The 19,401-nt window shown below is 37.7% G+C and overlaps 1 protein-coding gene across 1 annotated transcript in view; it reads left to right on the top strand.

Annotated features, from left to right (window-relative positions):
* The window catches only part of BLZF1 (basic leucine zipper nuclear factor 1), a 41,082-nt gene that overhangs the window by 5,938 nt on the left and 15,743 nt on the right, over window positions 1-19,401 (top strand). The window contains exons 3-4 of the mRNA XM_047783987.1: window positions 7,486-7,953; window positions 16,712-16,898. Coding sequence (XP_047639943.1) covers window positions 7,486-7,953; window positions 16,712-16,898 — 655 coding nt within the window. The remainder of the gene's footprint in view (window positions 1-7,485; window positions 7,954-16,711; window positions 16,899-19,401) is intronic.

The following is a 19,401-nucleotide window of genomic DNA, read 5'->3' as shown; positions in this document are numbered from 1 at the left end:
CACTCCTAATGTGCACACTGAACTCTGCTCAGGGGGTGCTCTGAGCTGCAGGTTGATAGCCGCAGTGGCTCAGAATTTAATCCTTGTAGAGGCTGAAGGCAAGTGCCAAACTTCACAAAGAAAGGGAAGGGAGGAATTAAATTGTCTCCATGCTTCCTTGAGGCTTTTAATACTTAATAAATCCGTACACAAAGGAAAAATATCCCATACAAAGCAACATCATTACTCCCATCTTACTTGTTCAAGGTCCCAAGCATCAACTTTCACCCTCCTAGGTCTAGGCCCTGGCTAAGAGGAGGGGGTCCCTGCACTGGCCAGTTACCCTGCCTAGGAGCCTTTGTCCAGCACCCAGTCTGGGTCCTCCTACCAGTGCCCAGGCCTGGCTAAAGAGGCAGATGTCAGTGGGCAGTGCCCTCTGGGCCAGGTTCCCAGCCTCTGCAGCTGTCATCACTGAGGGATCAAGGTGCCCAGGACCCAGCAGGCCCTCAAGCTCCTTATGCCAAGCAGATGGCAGCCGGGCCCACAGACTATAACCAAGACTGCCACCACCATTACTTTGCAGAGGTGGGGCCTGAGCCGGGCCAGTAGGGGAATGTGGTGAGCACTCTGGGGCGCTGCAGGACTCAGCCCTAAGCCTTTCCAAGGCCCCCAGCTCACCTGCCTGCCTGAGGCCAGAGAGCCTGGAGGGCCTGGGTAGAAGGCAGCAGTGCTTCTCAGAGCACTCTCTTTGCCACAAGGACCACTGCTCTAGTGACTGTTGGTGGAGGGGACCTTTAATGGTTCTGAACTAGTGGCCAGTGCCAACAGCTATGTGTCCACCTCACCTCTATTACATAAATGTTGGTAAACTGAGGCTCTTGGGTCTCCTAAGAATCTGTGCAATCAGTTTGGTAATAAGGAACACTAATTTTGAATCCCACTTAAGCCAAGTGTTATCCCAAACAAAAAAACAACTCTTTTCTTCTCAGCATTAGACCTATATTACAAAAAAAAAAAAAAAAAAAAAGCTTTACCTCAATTATTATCGTTTTTTGGTTGGTGGTTTTGTTGTTTTTTTGTCTTTTTGCCATTTCTTGGGCCGCTCCCGCGGCATATGGAGATTCCCGGGCTAGGGGTCGAATCAGAGCTGTAGCCACCGGCCTACACCAGAGCCATAGCAACGTGGGATCCGAGCCGTGTCTGCAACCTACACCACAGCTCATGGTAACGCCGGATCCTTAACCCACTGAGCAAGGCCATGTACTGAACCCGCAACCTCATGGTTCCTAGTCGGATTTGTTAACCACTGTGCCATAACGGGAACTCCCTATATTATAGTTTGAGTTTTATCTTTAAAATTTTTTTCTTTCCATATATAAATGCCTATATAGTGTTCTTAATTTCACCTTATGGTCCACAAAGCCAAAATATTTATTATCTGGCCCTTTATGGAAAAAGTTTGCCAGTGTCTATTTAGGATATTATTTGTTCTCTCCTTATATTTCACCAGTTTGGGGGAAGGCAGTAAGAAAGAATCATAAATCTTACGTTTTAATTTGTTGATAAGTGGAAGTTAATATTGATGAATAACTGAAAAATACAGTGGAGAAGAAGAGGAGTTGATGTTTCACTTTACTTAAACAGTATTCATAAGTACAGGGCTGGTGCAGTAGATCTTCATTATCCCACTTGACCGAAGGTAAGGACTCACAAGTGTACACTGGATTGGGCCTAACACATATGTAATAAAGGTTTCTATGTGTGTCACAGGAAAAATAGAATTAAGAAGTATGTTACCAGGTGAGAAAACGTAAAGCCCTGGCTCTCACTTGCCTCCTTGCCCATGTACATTAGCTAGAAGCATGTCACAAAGAGGGACTGCCCATTTGATACATGGTACAACTTTGGTACTTATAAATGCTTGAGTAAGTAGGACAGTTTAAATAAGAGTAAATTGAGGTTGAACCAAGTTGGTTGAATTTCTTGACTGGAATTGTATGACATACTTTGTTTGGTACAACTTTGGTACTTATAAATGCTTGAGTAAGTAGAACAGTTTAAATAAAGAGTAAATTGAGATTGAACCAAGTTGATTGAATTTCTTGATTGGAATTTTATGACATACTTTGTTTGAAAAGAGACTTCTGTTAAACATTTCTTTGCCTTTTTAAACTTAGCATTAACCATTTTGTGATTTGCTGTTGAATCTTTATTACCCGAAATTCCAACTCACAAATGTTGTAACTTGCCTAGAAACTGAATTTCACCTTAACAGAATGTCACACTTGCTTCTTATTTCTTCAGCTTCAGTGGGCCTGAGTGGTATAATTCTAATTATGTTTTTGTTTTGTTCATTTATTATTAATCTTTAGTTAATTCATGATTCTACATTACTTCTTTTTTTTCTTTTTTTTTGGCCACACTCATGGCATGTGGAAATTCTGGGGCCAGGGATTGAACCCATGCCACAACAGTGACAATGCTGAATCCTTAACCCACTGAGCCACCAGAGAACCCCAACATTACTTTTTAAATCCAGAATGTCTTAGTGATAAAATTAAGTTTGCATTTGATAGAGTTAGACAACTTAAAACCCAGATTTTACAAGCATGGGAACAGGCCTTTATTTTTGAAACAGTTCAGTGGAAATTGTTCTGGGTGCTAATGTGCTACAGCATGAACTAAAATACCAAAGCCTCTATTTCACTTTCTGAAGTTTTCCTTTGTCTTTTCCAACATAGAGTCAGTCCTGAAGCCCAAGATATGTCTTTGTTACATTTAATACAGAAATGACAAACTATTTTAGTCTAATATAAAATGTTTTGTTAAATAGAACACATTAATTATACCTCAAATGTTTTTCAGGGAGTTCCCATTGTGGCTCAGCAGGTTAAGAACCTGACTGCCTCTGAGCCTGTGGGTTGGTTCCTTGGCCTCACTCAGTAGGTTAAGAATCCAGCGTTCCCACAAGCTGCATTGTAGATTGCAGATGTGGCTCGGATCCTCTGTTGCAGAGGCTGTGGCGTAGGCCTGCAGCTATAGTCCCAATTTGACCCCTAGCCCCAGAACTTCCATATGCTGTAGGTATCGCCATAAAAAAAAAAAAAAAAAGATGTCTCTTTCTACCTCCGATCTAACTAACTTAGGATTCCTAGTACTATGCTACATACTTGAAAAAACTCACAAAAAATCTGTTAAATTAAAAAGTAGGCCTTAAGTCTGTTGATATAACTTTGTAAGACTTTAGCATAAACAAATAAAAGAATTATATTTTATGACATTAAGCTTTCTTTCTCCCTTTAATCAAGATTAAAAGAATAATAATGAAAGCAATAGGATCTAACAAATAATGAGTGCTTACTGTGCCAAACACTGTTCCAAACACTTTACATGTATTTTTATTTACTTGTAAGTATTGCATTAGCTCATGGGAATGGAACATGCAAAAATAAAACTAAAGACGTAATAGATCTGCTGATACATCAGTAGAGTTATTTTGTGAGTTCGACAGTGCAGATCTTCACCTGGCCTATATATTCTATATATGGGTATTTATTCAAAGTAAATAATTCAGAAGTTGAGAAAAACCTGCTGGCATAAAAGTATTCATTAAAACATTTTTATAATGAAAAATCAGGAGGAGTCTAAACATCTACAAATAGAATAATAATTAAATAGTGTTTATATTAACTTGAGAAAATAATGTACTCATAAAATGAAAATATGAAGACTAGCGTAATAGAAAAATATATTAAGCTTATAAAGTTATGATTATAAGCATATAAAATATTAAATTTAAAATAATGAGAAGTTATTTTAGAGTGATTAGAATATAGGTAATTTTTTCTTCTTTATACCTTTTAATAATGTAATATTTTTAAAAATAGTGATAGAAACCAGAAGACATGTGACTGTGTGTGAAGATAATCTGCTCTACTCTATAGTTTCTCTGAGTGTGTGTGTGTGTGTGTGTATAGTTTCTGTTTTATATATATATATATATAAAACAAAGTTTGGAAGAAAAAGAAGCTTATTAAAAAGTAGAATCCTATTGAATAAATCTAAGGAGTATATTCTTGGTAGGTATTTTCCTTGCTGTGAAATATCTTGACAGGTAATTTTTTCATAATAATTTTCTTAACATTATCCTGAGCAAGCTTACCATCTTCTAAATGAAGAATTCTATGTCTAGGGCCAGGATCCAGAAACCAAGGTGACAGCGGTCTTTGTTTGAAATTGAAATATTTGTATATTATAAATCCCTCTGTACTTTAGAAATTCTTCAGAAAAGTTTAATAAGACCTTATTATTGCCCTTACTTAAATGACTGTTCTCCTCTAACTGCATGTGTTACAGTGAAACATGGTTAATCTTTAATTAGTATAATTAATTAATAATTAATTAACCAGGACATGGTACTGATATCTAATAGTAATTGAGACCAAGGACATACTTCGGCATTTTTTAAAAAACTAGGGCTTTGTTGCCTGTGAAACTCAAAGTTCATCGTTGTTACCATTGTTATATGTGCTTGTTCTTTTCCTCTCCCCTTGTTACTATGCATTTATTGTTCATCAGATACAGAGTACTGGGTACAAGGTACTTTACTAGGAATGTAAGTGGTAAACAGGAGACACACAGTCCCTCCTCTCATGGAACTTATATCTTAGCCTAGATATAAGGCACAGACAGTGTACAATTAATTACACTGAAAATATATTTGCCATTTTGATAGTGAAAAGAGACATGCAATCTTCCTAATCACAGTAGATTAGAGAATGGCTTCCTTTAGAAAAGGTTGGACTGAGATTTGAAGGATGATTAGGAGAGAATAAGTTAGGAAGACTATTCCAAGAGGAAATGTATACAGAAAAAGAGGAAGGCTTTTGCTCCCATGGAGACACTAAATTTAAAAAGTAAGACTTGAACTTGGGATCAAGGGAGTGAATGGCCTAAGTTAAACCTAGGAGATAGCCAAGGGGCCTGATCACAGAGGGCCCTTAGACTATAGTAAGGATCTTGGTCTTTATTCTGAGAGTGATGAGAAGCCATTCAACGGTTTGATGTGGATCAGAGCTGAACTTTTTTTCAAGCTCATTATAACTGTTATGTAAATTCTGTGGGCTTCTATAACCTAGCAAATGTGGCTGTTAGCAAAGACAATAAGTTCAGGTTGATAAGGTAATAGCTCTGGTTTGTGGAAGGTCTCCCAGACCTATAACAGCTCAGCTCTGGAGTCAGAATCGGAATAAATCCTAGTTCGACACTTAATGATTTGGACAAGCTGTTCAACCTCTCAGAACCTCTGTTTCTGTCTACAAAGTGGGTACTCTTATGCTTACTTCGTGAGACTTGTAAAAATTAAATGATGTTGATGCATCTGAAGGACTTAGCCCTCGGCACATAGTAAATTGAATAAAAGCTAGTTATTACTGTTCATAGGCATTGGCCTCCATCTTCTCAGATGTGCTGCACTTGTAAAATGGCAAGGAATCTAACTAGTAGCTCATAGGGGTGTTACTGAATGTACTAATTCAGGAACATGGCATAGGTTAGGTATCATCTCAGCCACCTCCTCAAGGATTGCAGCATTTACCCTTCTAGCTTATTCATTATTTCTAAGCTCTAGACTGTTTATTGTCTTCAGTCAGTTAGTGAAAGTAGCCCTTTCTTAGAGAAAGATGACTCAATGAAATTTTTCTTAACACTACTCAATTTGAGATAAGGAAAAACAGGAGAAAAAGAAACAAATATTTTTGTTATTTGACTGGAGCAATGGTAGTATAGTGGTGAGCATAGCTGCCTTCCAAAGGTTATGTGAGGTAAGAATGGCTAGCCAGGTTTGGCTTATATGAGGGAAGATAGTTTAATTGTGTAAATTAGTAAACTTGTGTGGCAGGGTTTTAAGTGTTTGGAGGAAGGGGATGGGAGCTATTTATTGAATGTCTGCCATTTAATTCTGTGCAAAATACTTCCTTTTTTTTAATTGTTATTTTCCTAACACAATTTTTTTTTTCTACTGTACAGTATGGTGACCCAGTTACACATACATGTATACATTCTTTTTCTCACATTATCATGCTCCATCATAAGTGACTAGATATAGTTCCCAGTGCTACACAACAGGATCTCATTGCTAATCCATTCCAAAAGCAATAGTTTTCATCTGTTAACCCCAAGTTCCCAGTCCATCCCAATCCCTCCCCCTCCCCCTTAAGGGGCAGCGTAAGCAGTGGTTAAGACCCCACTCTTTGGGTCCAAGCTATCTAGAATTGAATTCTGCACCTTCTACCTACTATCTATAGACAAGTTCCTACACTTCTTTGTGCCTTGTTTTCTTCATCTATAAAATAGAGTTAATCATATCTACCTCAAAGGGTTATTATAAGGATAAATGAATTATATATAAAGTACTTAGAATAGTATTCAGCACATGGTAAATCTTTTATAACATTGGTTATTTGTAATCATTTTCTCATTTAGGACACAATTTAACCCTACATGTATTGCTAAATTCATTTCATGGAGGCTAAAACTGAAGCTGAGATAACTGTTGGATATAGTCCAGGATTATACAGGTGGTAAGCGTGGAAATTGGACTGAAAACCAGATCTGGCTGATCCCAAAGTTCATAACATTTTTATGACACCCTGTTCCTTTCACTTGTTTAGGTCATGATGCCTGCCTTGGTGTCCTTATCAGATTTAGTGAGAAAGTGATATTTAGCATAATAACAAAACCCATAAATGATAATTATGGTTCATGATTAAGATTCATATTGAATGCTCGAGAAAGTAAGTAGCATCATCGTTCAGAGAGTCGGGAAAATTTAATGCAAAGAGTGGAGTTTAAACTGACTTCTTAAAGGGTTAAGTTAGAATCACAGTGAGTGGTGAAAAGAAGCCAGCTAAGAGAGTAAAAAATATCAGAAACAAAGGCTGATTAGAGACTTAGGAGAGAGAGTATTGAGTATTCTGGTCAAGTAGCTTGTGAAGCATCCTTTGCTAAGAGTTCACAAAAACAGTGAATCTGTTTTGAGGTAGACACTTTCAAATATGCATGTACATAGCTTATATTTATTTTATATTTAACTACCATTATTGAGTGTCTACAGTGTGTCAAGCACTTGATCTAAATTACCTTTCCTACCACAACCCTGTAGTTGTTACTGTCTCCATTTTGCAGATTAGGAACTGGAGAGTCATGGAAGGTTACATTATTTACCTAGGATTACACTAGGAGGTAGAAGTCGGAAGCAAATACCTTGTTGATTCCAGATCTCTTGCATTTTCTACCAGAGAGAAAGCATTTACTTAAGGAAATTTGAACTTAAGACTTTGTTCATCTTTTGTGGACAAATGATTGTTTTGAGAATTTCTTTTTACTCTAAATTTCTTTCTTTTTTTCTTTAAGTGACAGTAATTCTGAATGTGGGTAAAGCGTATCTTGGCATTTTCCTGGCATTTCTTTTCAGCATGTAGTTTATGTTTTGTTTCCTTTTTATAGCCCTCCTTACTTCAGCCCCAATCCGAGGAGCAGGAGATGGAATGGAAACTGAGGAGCCACCTAAAACTGTCGAAGTTACCTCTGGAATCCAGCCTATAAAGCATCACATCCTTCAGAGTCCACGAAAGAAAGCAGTTCCATCAGAGAGCCCAGGAGTTCTTCAACTAGGGAAGATTATTGCTGAAAAAGCAGTGGAAGTCGAAGCCATAAGAATATTAGTTCCCAAAGCTGCTATATCCCATGATATCCCCAACAAAAATGCAAAGGCTAAGTCTCTGGGACATCATAAAGGAGAAATCCTTGGCCAGCCAGAGGGCATTGTAGAACCCAGAAAGGAAGTATCTGAGGTAAAGACTGTATTGGAAAAGCTCAAGAACTCTGAAAGAAGGTTACTACAGGACAAAGAAGGTCTTTCAAACCAGCTCAGAGTACAGTCAGAGGTAAGAACAACCTTAATAGCTTTAATGAGTACTGCTCTTCACCACTGGGCCTTCTAAGCCTGCATGTTAGAAACTACATTTCCTCTTGAAATGTCATTCATTATAGTTTCTCATTCCTCTAAGAAGCTTCCTCTTAAATTTTCTCTTTCCTTTGTGCATTTAATAGAAGTAGTTTATGTTGGGAACTTATACTCTAGAAATGGTTGAAGTGTGAGGTACTTGGACAAGACCAACTATAAGTTGTAAAAGAGGTTACAGTTATGAACTTGCAAACCAGAGATTGACCAAGACAGAGTAGTTAGTAATCCTTGTTTTAAGGATCCATAAATTCCAAGTATTTTTGTCCTCTGTATAGGTAATACTTGGGATAAAGAGAATGGTGATAAAAATATCAGTATTTTCACTGTAAATGGAAAACTATCTATAGTGTTTGATTCCATTTCTCTAATCTTTATGTCTTAGTAAACATTGCCTTACCACTCTCCACTTTATTTCTGGTTAGATTATACGTCTTTTTTGCTAGATGTTAGTCTTTGTAAGTGACACCATGGTTGGTGATTCTTATCCAAATATATTTGTAATATATTTAACAATATATTTTAATATTTTTAAATAATTTCAGATTACAAAAGCAGTACATATTTATTTATAGACATTATAGAAAATACAGAAAAAATAATGAAAATAGTACCACATATAAATGCATAATTATACATATTGAGTTCATTTTGCTTTGTAATTCAGCTTTTTAGTTATTAATATTTTCCAATATCACAGGGTATTCTTTTAAAATAACATTATTTAATAGCAAATGTTCTTCAGAGACTACACCTTATACCAATACCTTTACTGCACACTTAAGTTTTAGTTTTTCATACTTTTGATAACAATGTGAACATGCTTAAGACATCTTGAATTGCTTCCTTTGCTTAAATTATTTTTTTGATTTTTATTTTTTCAGTTAGAGGTGATTTACAGTGTTCTATCAATTTCTACTGTCCAGCAAAATGACCCAGTGAAACATATGTATACATATTCTTTTTCTCAAATTATCCTCCATCATGTTCCATCACAAGTGACTAGATGTGCTATACAGCAGGATCTCATTGCTTACCCACACCAGATGCAATAGTTTGTATCTATTAACCCCAAACTCCAAGTCTATCCCATTCCCTCCACCTCCGCATTGGCAGCTACAAGTCTCTTCTTCTAGTCCATGAGTTTCTTTTCTGTGGAAAGGTTCATCCGTGCCATATATTAGATTCCAGATATAAGTGATATCATATGGTATCCTGTCTTTCTCTTTATGACCTATTTCACTTAGTGTTAGAGTCTCTTGTTCCATCCATGTTGTTACAAATGGCATTATTTTGTTCTTTTTTATGGCTGAGTAGTATTCCATTGTGTATATGTACCAAATCTTCTTAATCCATTCATCTGTCAGTGGACATTTAGGTTGTTTCCATGTCTTGGCTATTGTGAATAGTGCTGCAGTGAACATACGGGTGCATGTATCTTTATCAATGAAAGTTTGTCTGGATATATGCCCAAGAGTAGGATTGCTGGGTCATATTGTAGTTCTATGTGTATTTTCTGAGGTACCTCCATACTGTCCTCCATGGTGGTTGTACCAGCTTACTTTCCCACCAACAGTGCAGGAGGCTTCCCTTTTCTCCACACCCCCTCCAGCATTTGTTATTTGTGGGCTTATTTATGATGGCCATTCTGACTAGTGTGAGATGTTATCTCATGGTAGTTTTGTTTTGCATTTCTCTAATAATTAGTGATGTTGAGCATTTTTTCAATGCTTTGTTGGCCATCTGTATATATTCTTTGGAGAAATGTCTATTCAAGTTTCTGCCCATTTTTCAATTGGGTTGTTGGCTTTTTTGCTCTTGAGATGTGTAAGTTGTTTGTATATTTTAGGGATTAAGCCCTTGTCATTGCATCATTTGAAACTATTTTCTCCCATTCGGTAGGTTGTCTTTTTGGGTTTTTTTTATGTTTTCCTTTGCTGTGCAAAAGCTTGTCAGTTTGATTAGGTCCCATTTTCTGTTGCCTTGGGAGACTGACCTAAAAAGAAATTTGTAAGGTTGATGTCAGAGAATGTTTTACATATGTTCTCTTCTAGGAGTTTGATGATGTCTTGTCTTATATTTAAGTTTTTAAGCTATTTTGAGTTTATTTTTGTGCATGGAGTTGAGGGTGTGTTCCAGTTTCATTGATTTACATGTGGCTGTCCATTTTCCAGCACCACTTGCTGAAAACACTTTTTTCCCATTTTATATTCTTGCCACTTTTGTCGAAGATTAATTGACTATAGGTGTCTGAGTTTATTTCTGGGTTCTCTATTCTGTTCCAGTAGTCTCTATGTCTGTTTTGGTACCAGTACCACACTGTCTTGATTACTATAGCTTTGTAATATTGTCTGAAGTCTGGGAGAGTTATGCCTCCTGCTTAGTTTTAGTTCCTCAGGGTTGCTTTGGCAATTCTGGGTCTTTTATGGTTCCATATAAGTTTTTGGGTTGTTTTTTCTAGTTCTGTGAAAACTGTCATGGGCAATTTGATAGGGATTGCATTCACGCTGTAGATTGCTTTGGGCAGTATGGCCATTTTTATGATATTAATTTTTCCAACTCAGGAGCATGGAATATCTTTCCATTTCTTAACATCTTCTTTAATTTCCTTGATTAATGTTTATAGTTCTCAGAATATAAGTCTTTCACCTCCTTGCTCAGGTTTATTCCTAGGTATTTAATTTTGGGGAGTGCAATTTTAGAAGGTATTGTATTTTTATATTCCTTTTCTAATACTTTGTTGTTAGTATGCAGAAATGCAACCAACTTCTGAATGTTAATCTTGTAACCTGCTGCTTGTTGAATGCATTGATCGGTTTGAATAGTTTTTGTGTGGAGTCCTTAGGGTTTTCTATATATAGTATCATGTCATCTTCATACAGTGACAATTTTACCTCTTCTCTTCCAATTTAGATACCTTTTATTTCTTTCGTTTGTCTGATTGCTGTGGTTAAGACTTCCAATACTGTGTTTAAAAGTGGCAAGAGGAGTTCCCGTCGTGGCGCAGTGGTTAACGAATCCAACTAGGAACCATGAGGTTGCAGGTTTGATCCCTGCCCTTGCTCAGTGGGTTAACGATCCAGCGTTGCTATGAGCTGTGGTGTGGGTCGCAGACGCGGCTCGGATCCCACGTTGCTGTGGCTCTGGCGTAGGCTGGCAGCTCAGCTCCGATTAGACCCCTAGCCTGGGAACCTCCATATGCCACAGGAGCGGCCCAAGAAATGGCAAAAAGACCAAAAAAAAAAAAAAGTGGCAAGAGTTGTCATCCATGATTTGATCAGGAAGGCTTTCAGCTGTTCTCCATTGAGTATTTGTATTTGCTGTGGGTTTGTCATGAATGGCTTTTATTGTGTTATAGGTATGTTCCTTCTATACCTACTTTTTGGTAAGAGTTTTATCATGAATGGATATTGGACTTTGTCGGATGCTTTTTCTGCATCTGTGGAGATGATCATGTGGTTTGACTTTTCTTTTGTTAATGTGGTATATGACGTTGATTGATTTGCATATGTTGAACCATCCCTGTGAACCTGAGATGAATCCCACTTGGTTGTGGTATATGATCTTTTTTATATATTGTTGGATTCAGTTGGCTAAAATTTTGTTGAGAATTTTTGCATCTATATTCATCAAAGATATTGGCCTATAATTTTCCTTTTTGGTAGTATCTTTGGTTTTGTTTTAGTGTGATAGTGGCTTCATAGAATGTCTTTTGGAGTGTTCCTTCTCCAACTTTTAGAGAAGTTTAAGAAGGATGAACATAAATTCCTCTTTGTATGTTTGGTAGAATTCACCTGTGAAGCCATCTGTTCCTGGGCTTTTGTTTGTAGGGAGTGTTTTTATGACATATTCAATTTAATTTCTAGTGATCGGTCTGTTCAGTTGATCTGTTTCTTCTTGGTTCAGTTTTGGTGGGCTGTAAATCTCTAGAAAGTTGTTCATTTCTTCTAGGTTGTCAAATTTGTTGGCATACAACTGTTCATAATATTCTTTTATGGTTTTCCGCAGTATCCATTGAGATTTCTCCTTTTTCATTTCTTATTTTCTTTATTTGGGTTTTTTGTCTCCTCTTCTTGATGAGCCTAGCCAGAGGTTTGTCAATTTTATTTACCCTTTTCAAAGAACCAGCTCTTAGTTTGATTGATTTTTTTTTCTTTTGTTTTTTGAATCTCAGTTGTATTGATTTCCTCTCTGGTCTTTATGATTTCCTTCCTTCTGCTGACTTTAGGTTTTGTTTGTTTTTCTTTTTCTAATTCATTTAGGTGGTGAGTTAAGTTTTCAATTTGAGATTTTTCTTCTTTGAGAAAGGCCTGTATTGCTATGAACTTCCCTCTAAGCACTGCTTTTGCAACATCCCATAGATTTTGAATTGTTGTGTCTTTGTTATCATTTGTTTCAAGGGTTTTTTTTTTAATTTCCCTTTTGATTTCCTTATTGACCCATTGGTTTTTAGTAGCATGCTGTTTAGTCTCCATGTAGTCAGTTTTTTTTCTCTTTTCCTATGGTTGGTTTCTGGTTTCATGCCATTTGGTCAGACAAAATACCTGAAATAATTTCTATACTCTTAAATTTGTTGAGGTTAGTTTTGTGCTCCAGTATGTGGTCAATCCTGAGAATGTTCCATGTGCACTTAATTTTGGGGGTTGTAATGTCCTGAAATTGTCAATGAAGTCTAACTGCTCTGTTGTGTGTGTCATTTAGGGTCTCTGTTGCTTATTGATTTTCTGCCCAGGGAATCTGTCCATTGATGTGAGTTGGGTGTTAAAATCTGCTACTATGATTGTATTCCCATCAGTTTCTACCTGTTAGTATTTGTTGGCGGTACCTGGGTGCTCCTATATTAGGGACATATATATTGATGTATAAAATCCTCTCATGAATGGATCCTTTTATCATTAAATAGTGTCCATCTTTGTTTTCTTTATGGCCTTTGTTTTAAAGTCTATTTTGTCTGATATTGAGTATTGCTACTCCTGCTTTCCTGTCTTGTCCATTGGCATGAAATATCTTTTCCCATCCCCTCACTTTCAATTTATATGTGTCCTTTGCCCTAAGGTGAGTCTCTTGTAGACAGCATATTGTAGGTTCTTGCTTTTTTATCCAATCTGCCACTCTGTGTCTTTTGATTGAAGTATTCAGTCCATTGACATTTAAGGTAACTATTGACAAATATGTATTTATTGCCATTTTAAACCTTGTTTTCCAGTTGATTCTCTTGTTTCTCCTTTGTTCCTTTCTTTTTTGCTTGGATGATTTCCTTTTGTTTTATGGTTCTGTGTTTTTCTTTTTAGAATTTGTGAATGTATTGTTTGGTTTTGATTTGTAGTTCCCCATTTTTCAAGTATGTTAACCCCTTCCTATATCTACTTGCTTTAGCCTGATAGTCATATAGACTCATCAGATACAATCTAAAAAAAAGAGTCTAAATTTTCTTACTTTCCTTCCCCACATTCTATGATTCTGAAGTCCTCTTTAAACATCATCGTGTTTATCCTTTCGCTGTTCCTTGTGTTTATCATCACTTTTACAATAGGTTTTTTGTTGGTTTGTTTTTCCTTTTAGCTGTGTATTCTGGCTTATGTAAGTGATTGCTTTCCAAATGTGATTTCCTCCATCCTATTCCTCTTGCTTCTTTTTTATTTGGAGAAGCCCTTTCAGTATTTCCTTTAGGATGGTTTTAGTATTGCTGTACTCTTTTTAATTTTTCTCGGTTGTAGAAATTCTTTATTTTTCCTTCCATTTTAAATGATATTATTGCTGAGTAGAGTATTCTAGGCTGTAAATTTTTCCCTTTTAGAACTTTTGAATATATTTTGTCACTCTCTTCTGGCCTGTGGTGTTTCTGTAGAGAAATCAGCTGATAGCCTTATTGAGGTTCCCTTGTAATTAAAGCTTTGTTTTTCTCTTGCTGCCTTTAGAATCCTCTCTTTAACTTTTGCCATTTTTATTGTAATATGTCTTGGTGTGGGCCTGCTTGTGTTCAACTTGTTTGGGGACCTCTGTGCTTCCTGTATCTTGATATCAGTATCCTTTAATTTGGAAAGTTTTCAGCCATAATTTCTTCAAATATATTTTCAATCCCCTTTACTTTTTCTTCTCCTTCTGGAATCCATATTATGTGTAGATTGGCCTGCTTTATATTATCCCATAGATCTCTTATATTGCTTTCATGTTTTTTCATTTGGTTTTCTGTCTGCTGTCCTGATTGGGTGATTTCCATTATTCTATCTTCCACATCACTAATTCGTTCCTTTGCATTATTCATTCTGCTCTTTAGTGCCTTTAATTCAGTGTGTGTCTCTGCAAATGAATTTTCTAATTTTTCTTGGCTTTTCCTTATATTTTCTAGTTCCTTTCTGAAGTGATCTCCATTACTGTTTATCTCTGCTCTTCATTCGTTGATATTCAGCCTTAATTCCTTCAGAATTTTCACTGTCTCCGTTTTGAACTCAGTGTCTATTAGACTGCAGAAATCTAGTTCATCGTTTGCTGCTTCAGGTGAATTCTTCTGTTGTTTTAACTGGGAATGTTTCCTGAGCTTCTTCATTTCACTTACATTTTTCTTTTTCTGTGAGTTTAAGGAAACCAAGTACTGTAGTCTTGGAGGGCTAATTCTATGCAAAAGCACTCCTTTGTATTTTATGAAGGCTTACTATTTATTTTTGGCATAGAAGTTTGAATATTTGCTGTCTCTTTATTCATCGTGAGCGGTTTTCTCCTTGGTAGGTTACTGAATGTGTTTCCAGGGAGAAGGAGGCAATGGGCAGAGCTAGTAGTCAGTGCCTGGTTGCTGGGCTTTTGACAGTAGCAAAGACCTGCAGGAAGGTGGCGCTGGATACTCCTGGTTGCAGGGCCCTAGGAAGCGATAATGATCCTTAGGCACATTTAGATGGTGCCTGGAGCATTTGGCAGTGGCAGTGGTAGAGGGTGTGAGTTCCCAGAGGAGTGAGAGCACAACATGTGGTATTTGGTCACAGTCCCCTCCTCTGTGGTGCCTTCGGAGGTGATTGGGGCTGCAAGTGATGCCTGTTCATGGACCTCTAGTGGTAGTGGGCCACACCCACCTCTGGAGTCAGATACAACTACAGTGGTTTGCCCCCACCACCTGTAGACCACACAAGAAGCACCCTGTCCTGCTTAGCCCACGCAGAATGTGCTGCACAGGCTGGTCCTAATTGCAGGGTCCTGGGAAGTACAGTGATCAGGCATGTGTGGACACTGCCCAGAGCATTTGGCAGTGGCAGCAGCAGGGTGGGTGTGTTCCTAGGGGAGTGGGAGCAACAACAGAGAGTGCTCAGTTGCAGTGCCCTCTTTTTTGCCGACCTCTGAGGTAACTGGGGCCACAGGTGGAGCCTGTTCACAGACCCCTCTGAGGGCCCGTGTGCATGTGTGCAGGAAAGGAGAGTCCTATGATGGTCTGCCCCTAATTACAGGGTCCTGGGAAGTGACAGTGCTCTTTTACTCTCCCCAACAGTGGTGCCTAGCTTCGCCTGCAGGCTGAGACCTCCTCCCCAGTTCTCTCAGCTCCCCAGCCCATGACATCACTCCCTAGCCCCTCAGGCTGTCTCCACACAGCCAACCCTAGTCATCTCCCTGGAACTGACCTCCAGAGCCTGAGTCTCAGTGCCCAGCCCCAGCCCGGGCATCTCAGGCTCTGACGTCTGGGGCGGTGGTACAGATGATGTGTGCAGCTCTCACTCTGCTCTGCCCTTCTCAATCCAGCTGCTGCACTTTTCTCAGAGACTTCAAGGTCCCTCTGTTTCTGATGATCTCCCTGTCGATAAGGTGGCTTCTCAGGGTGTGGGTTCCTTTTCTCTTTTTCAGCTCCCTCTCAAGAGTGCTAGTCCCATCCTAATTCTTTTCTTTCTTTTTTTTTTTCTTTCGTTCTACCCAGTTATGTGGAGGGGTTTTTGCACTTTTTGGAGGTTCTTCTGCCAGCATTCAGTAGATGTTCTGTGCAAATCGTTCTATATGTAGATGTGGTTTTTGATGTGTTTGTGGGAGAAGGTGAGCATGACGTCTTACTCCTCCACCATCTTGATCCTTCTCCCTTTGCTAAAATTCTTAAAAGTAAAAATCCTAGGGCACAAAAATATTAAATTTAGATGTTGGAAAGTATTTAAAAACACATAAAACACTGTCATGTTTTTTAGCAAAATTAATTTGTTCAGTTTCCTAATTTTTGCCCTTAAGTGTTGACTGAAGGCAGTTTGTAAGTATTATGGTAATGATTTGTTCTTTTATAATAAAAGTCTCAGATTATAACCACATGGACTATAGATAAATAGATCAAGATAGAGATAGTCATGGTTGTGTACATTGTGATGTGAAACTGTAATATTTAATATCTTTTTTTTTTTTAAACTGCCACACCTGCAGCTTATGCAAATTCCAGGGCTAGGGGTTGAATTGGAGCTGCAGCTGAGTCCTGTGCCACAGCTACAACAACACCAGATCAGAGCCACATCTGCAACATATGCTCCAGCTTACAGTAATGCGGGATCCTTAACCCACTGAGCAAGGCCAGGGATCAAACCCACATCCTCACAGAGACAATGTCAGGTCCTCAACCTGCTCAGCCACAATGGGAACTCCTAATATCACTTTTTGATACATACTTTTGGTTTCTCTTGTGTTCATTTTCCTACATTAAAGTCACTGACATTACTTGAAGCTTGTATCCATCATTTCTTCCAGGTCAATCGTGAGTTAAAAAACTGCTGGTGGCTTCTGTTGGCGATGACCTTCAGTATCACTTTGAACGTCTAGCCCGTGAGAAAAATCAGCTTATTTTAGAAAATGAAGCCCTAGGTCGAAATGTAGCTCAGCTTTCTGAACAGTTAGAACGTATGTCGATACAGTGTGACGTGTGGCGAAGTAAATTCCTCGCAAGCAGGTACTTTCTATTTTAAATAGTATTTCATTTCCTAGATTTTGCTCTGTTAGATCTCTGACCCATAATGCAAGAAAATAGATTATAGTGTGAAATTTCTGACTCACATTGTCAAAGTACCTCATAGATTGTTTAAGATGTGGACTCTCCCTCCTCTGGATGGTCATATGGTCTCCCTAAATGGAAAAGTGCTATCATAAAGATCTTTCCTCATTCCAGAATTCTGAGTTACTCTTCTATAGTAGAAATCACTGCTACAACAATGTTTAAGACCAAAGGAAAACTGTAAACTCAGATGACTAATAAATATTTAAAATCAAAAAAAATTTTTCCCCAACTTCTATGTAAAGAACTCAAATATCATTGCTAGTCTGTAAAATAATACTATTTATTCCTCATGATCTGTTCTGGCAGCTCATTTAGCCATGTAATAGCTTCCCAACGTTTTGCTCTCCATGCCCAAAGAGAAAATAACATCTCTATGGCACACTGGATGAGGCTACTCTCCACTAAGAGTCAGAACCCCAGAGCCCTAGTCCAGGCCCATGGACATACTGGTAGTTTGGAAGCTTTGTTAGATATGATTCTTTGTTTCTTTATCACCTCCTTCCAACTTTGAGTTACTGGAGAACAGAATCTAGGTGTTAACTGTCTGTGTATTTCCAGTGCTTAGCCAAGTGCTTCACATGTAGTAGGTTTAATAAATATTGATTTAAATTTAATCATTTGGAGATTTCTCATAAGATACCAAAGGTTTCTGGGCTATACCTGAAGAATGACTGATTGTAATGAATAAATTTTTAGGAAAATATTTCTTCATGTCTTAATACCCATGATACTTTCTAGTAATTGATTTCTCTCAGAGTCCTTAGTTTGTTTTCTAACTGCACTAATATAGCATCTATTTGGAGAAACGAATTTACTTTTTATTGACTTACAATGAATGTTAATTATCATTGAGCAGCTTAAGAGACAAATCATGCATATATTTACAGATTATTGCAATATGTAACTTTTTGAACATTCTGATCATTGCTGGTAAGGGCAGTAATAATTAAACCAAACTTTATTGATATTTTAGGTGATTTAATCTTTTAATGTCAGAATTATTTTCATTTTAAGGAATTCAGCGGTTACTGGCCCTCAGATCTTAATTTCAGTTCTAAGATATTCAGCTGAGGAGTTCCCATTGTGGCTCAGCCATAGCAAACCCAACTAGTATCCATGAGAATGCAGTAGGTTAAGGATCCACCGTTGCCATGAGCTGTGGTGTAGGTCGCAGATGCAGCTTGGATCCTGCGTTGCTGTGGCTGTGGTGTAGGCTGGCAGCTGCAGCTCCGATTCACCTCTTTGCCTGGGAACTTCCATATGCAGTGCCTAAAAAAAAGCAAATTAAAAAAATATTTTCGGGTCAATAAAGTACTTCAAAATTTTGCTTCAGTTCATCCATAAAGAATTGGTTAAATAAATTTTGGTACATCCAGTCAGAAGAAAACATGAAGCTGTTTTATTGTTGTTGTTGTTGTTGTTGTCGTCCTTTTAAGAGAATGAGATAGCTCTGTATGTGCTAATATAAAAAATTATCAAGGGGAGTTCCCATTGTGGCACCCGACTAGTATCCATGAGGACGCCGGTTCAATCCCTGGCCTCACTCAGTGGATTAAGGATCTGGCCTTGCCATGAGCTGCAATGTAGATTGCAGATGTGGCTTGAATCCTGTATTGCTGTGGCTATGGCATAGGCTGGCAGCTATAGCTCTGATATTCATTCAACCCCTAGCCTGGGAACTGCCATATGCCATGGGTGTAGCCCTAAAAAAAAGACAAAAAAATTATCAAGGAGTTCCTGTTGTGGCTCAGCGGGGTTAAGAATCTGACATAATATTCGTGAGGAAACAGGTTCAATCGCTGGCCTCTCTCATTAGGTTAAGGATCTGGCGTTGCCACAAGCTGTAGCATAGGTCGCAGATGCAGCTCGGATCCCAAGTTGCTATGGTTGTGGTGTAGGCCTGCAGCTGTAGTTCCGATTCAACCCCCAGCCCAGGAACTTACATATGCCACAAGTGCAACTATTTAAAAAAAAAAAAAAAAGTAAATTACTAGGTGAAAAAAGCAAACTATGGAAAATTTATATTAAATAATCCCTTTTTTGTTAATAAAATGAATATGTTTATTTTTAACACACACTTTTATGTTGATATATACATAAATTATTTCTTCTAGAAAAATGTATTGTTACTTCATTGATTACTGATTATAAAAGAAGGGTGGGTATGCTGTATAAGAGAAAAGACTTCATTTTCCTTTTATATAAGCCTTTTTATATTTAATATTTTCTAAGGACAAAGAGGTAATTGAATGGTAGAAAAATAACTCATTTTTGTTTTTCTCAAATGTTCTGTATTTAAAAACATTTAATGTTACTTTTTTCCAAAATTTGATTAATCTAGAGTATGATTGAAGTACATTCTAAAGTCACTGTATAGGAAAGTTAAAACTGTTTCCCT

This window comes from Phacochoerus africanus, chromosome 6 (assembly GCF_016906955.1).
Source record: "Phacochoerus africanus isolate WHEZ1 chromosome 6, ROS_Pafr_v1, whole genome shotgun sequence".
Lineage (NCBI taxonomy): Eukaryota > Metazoa > Chordata > Mammalia > Artiodactyla > Suidae > Phacochoerus > Phacochoerus africanus.
The sequence above is the reverse complement of the archived record's forward strand: the minus strand, read 5'-3'. Positions and strand labels throughout refer to the sequence as shown.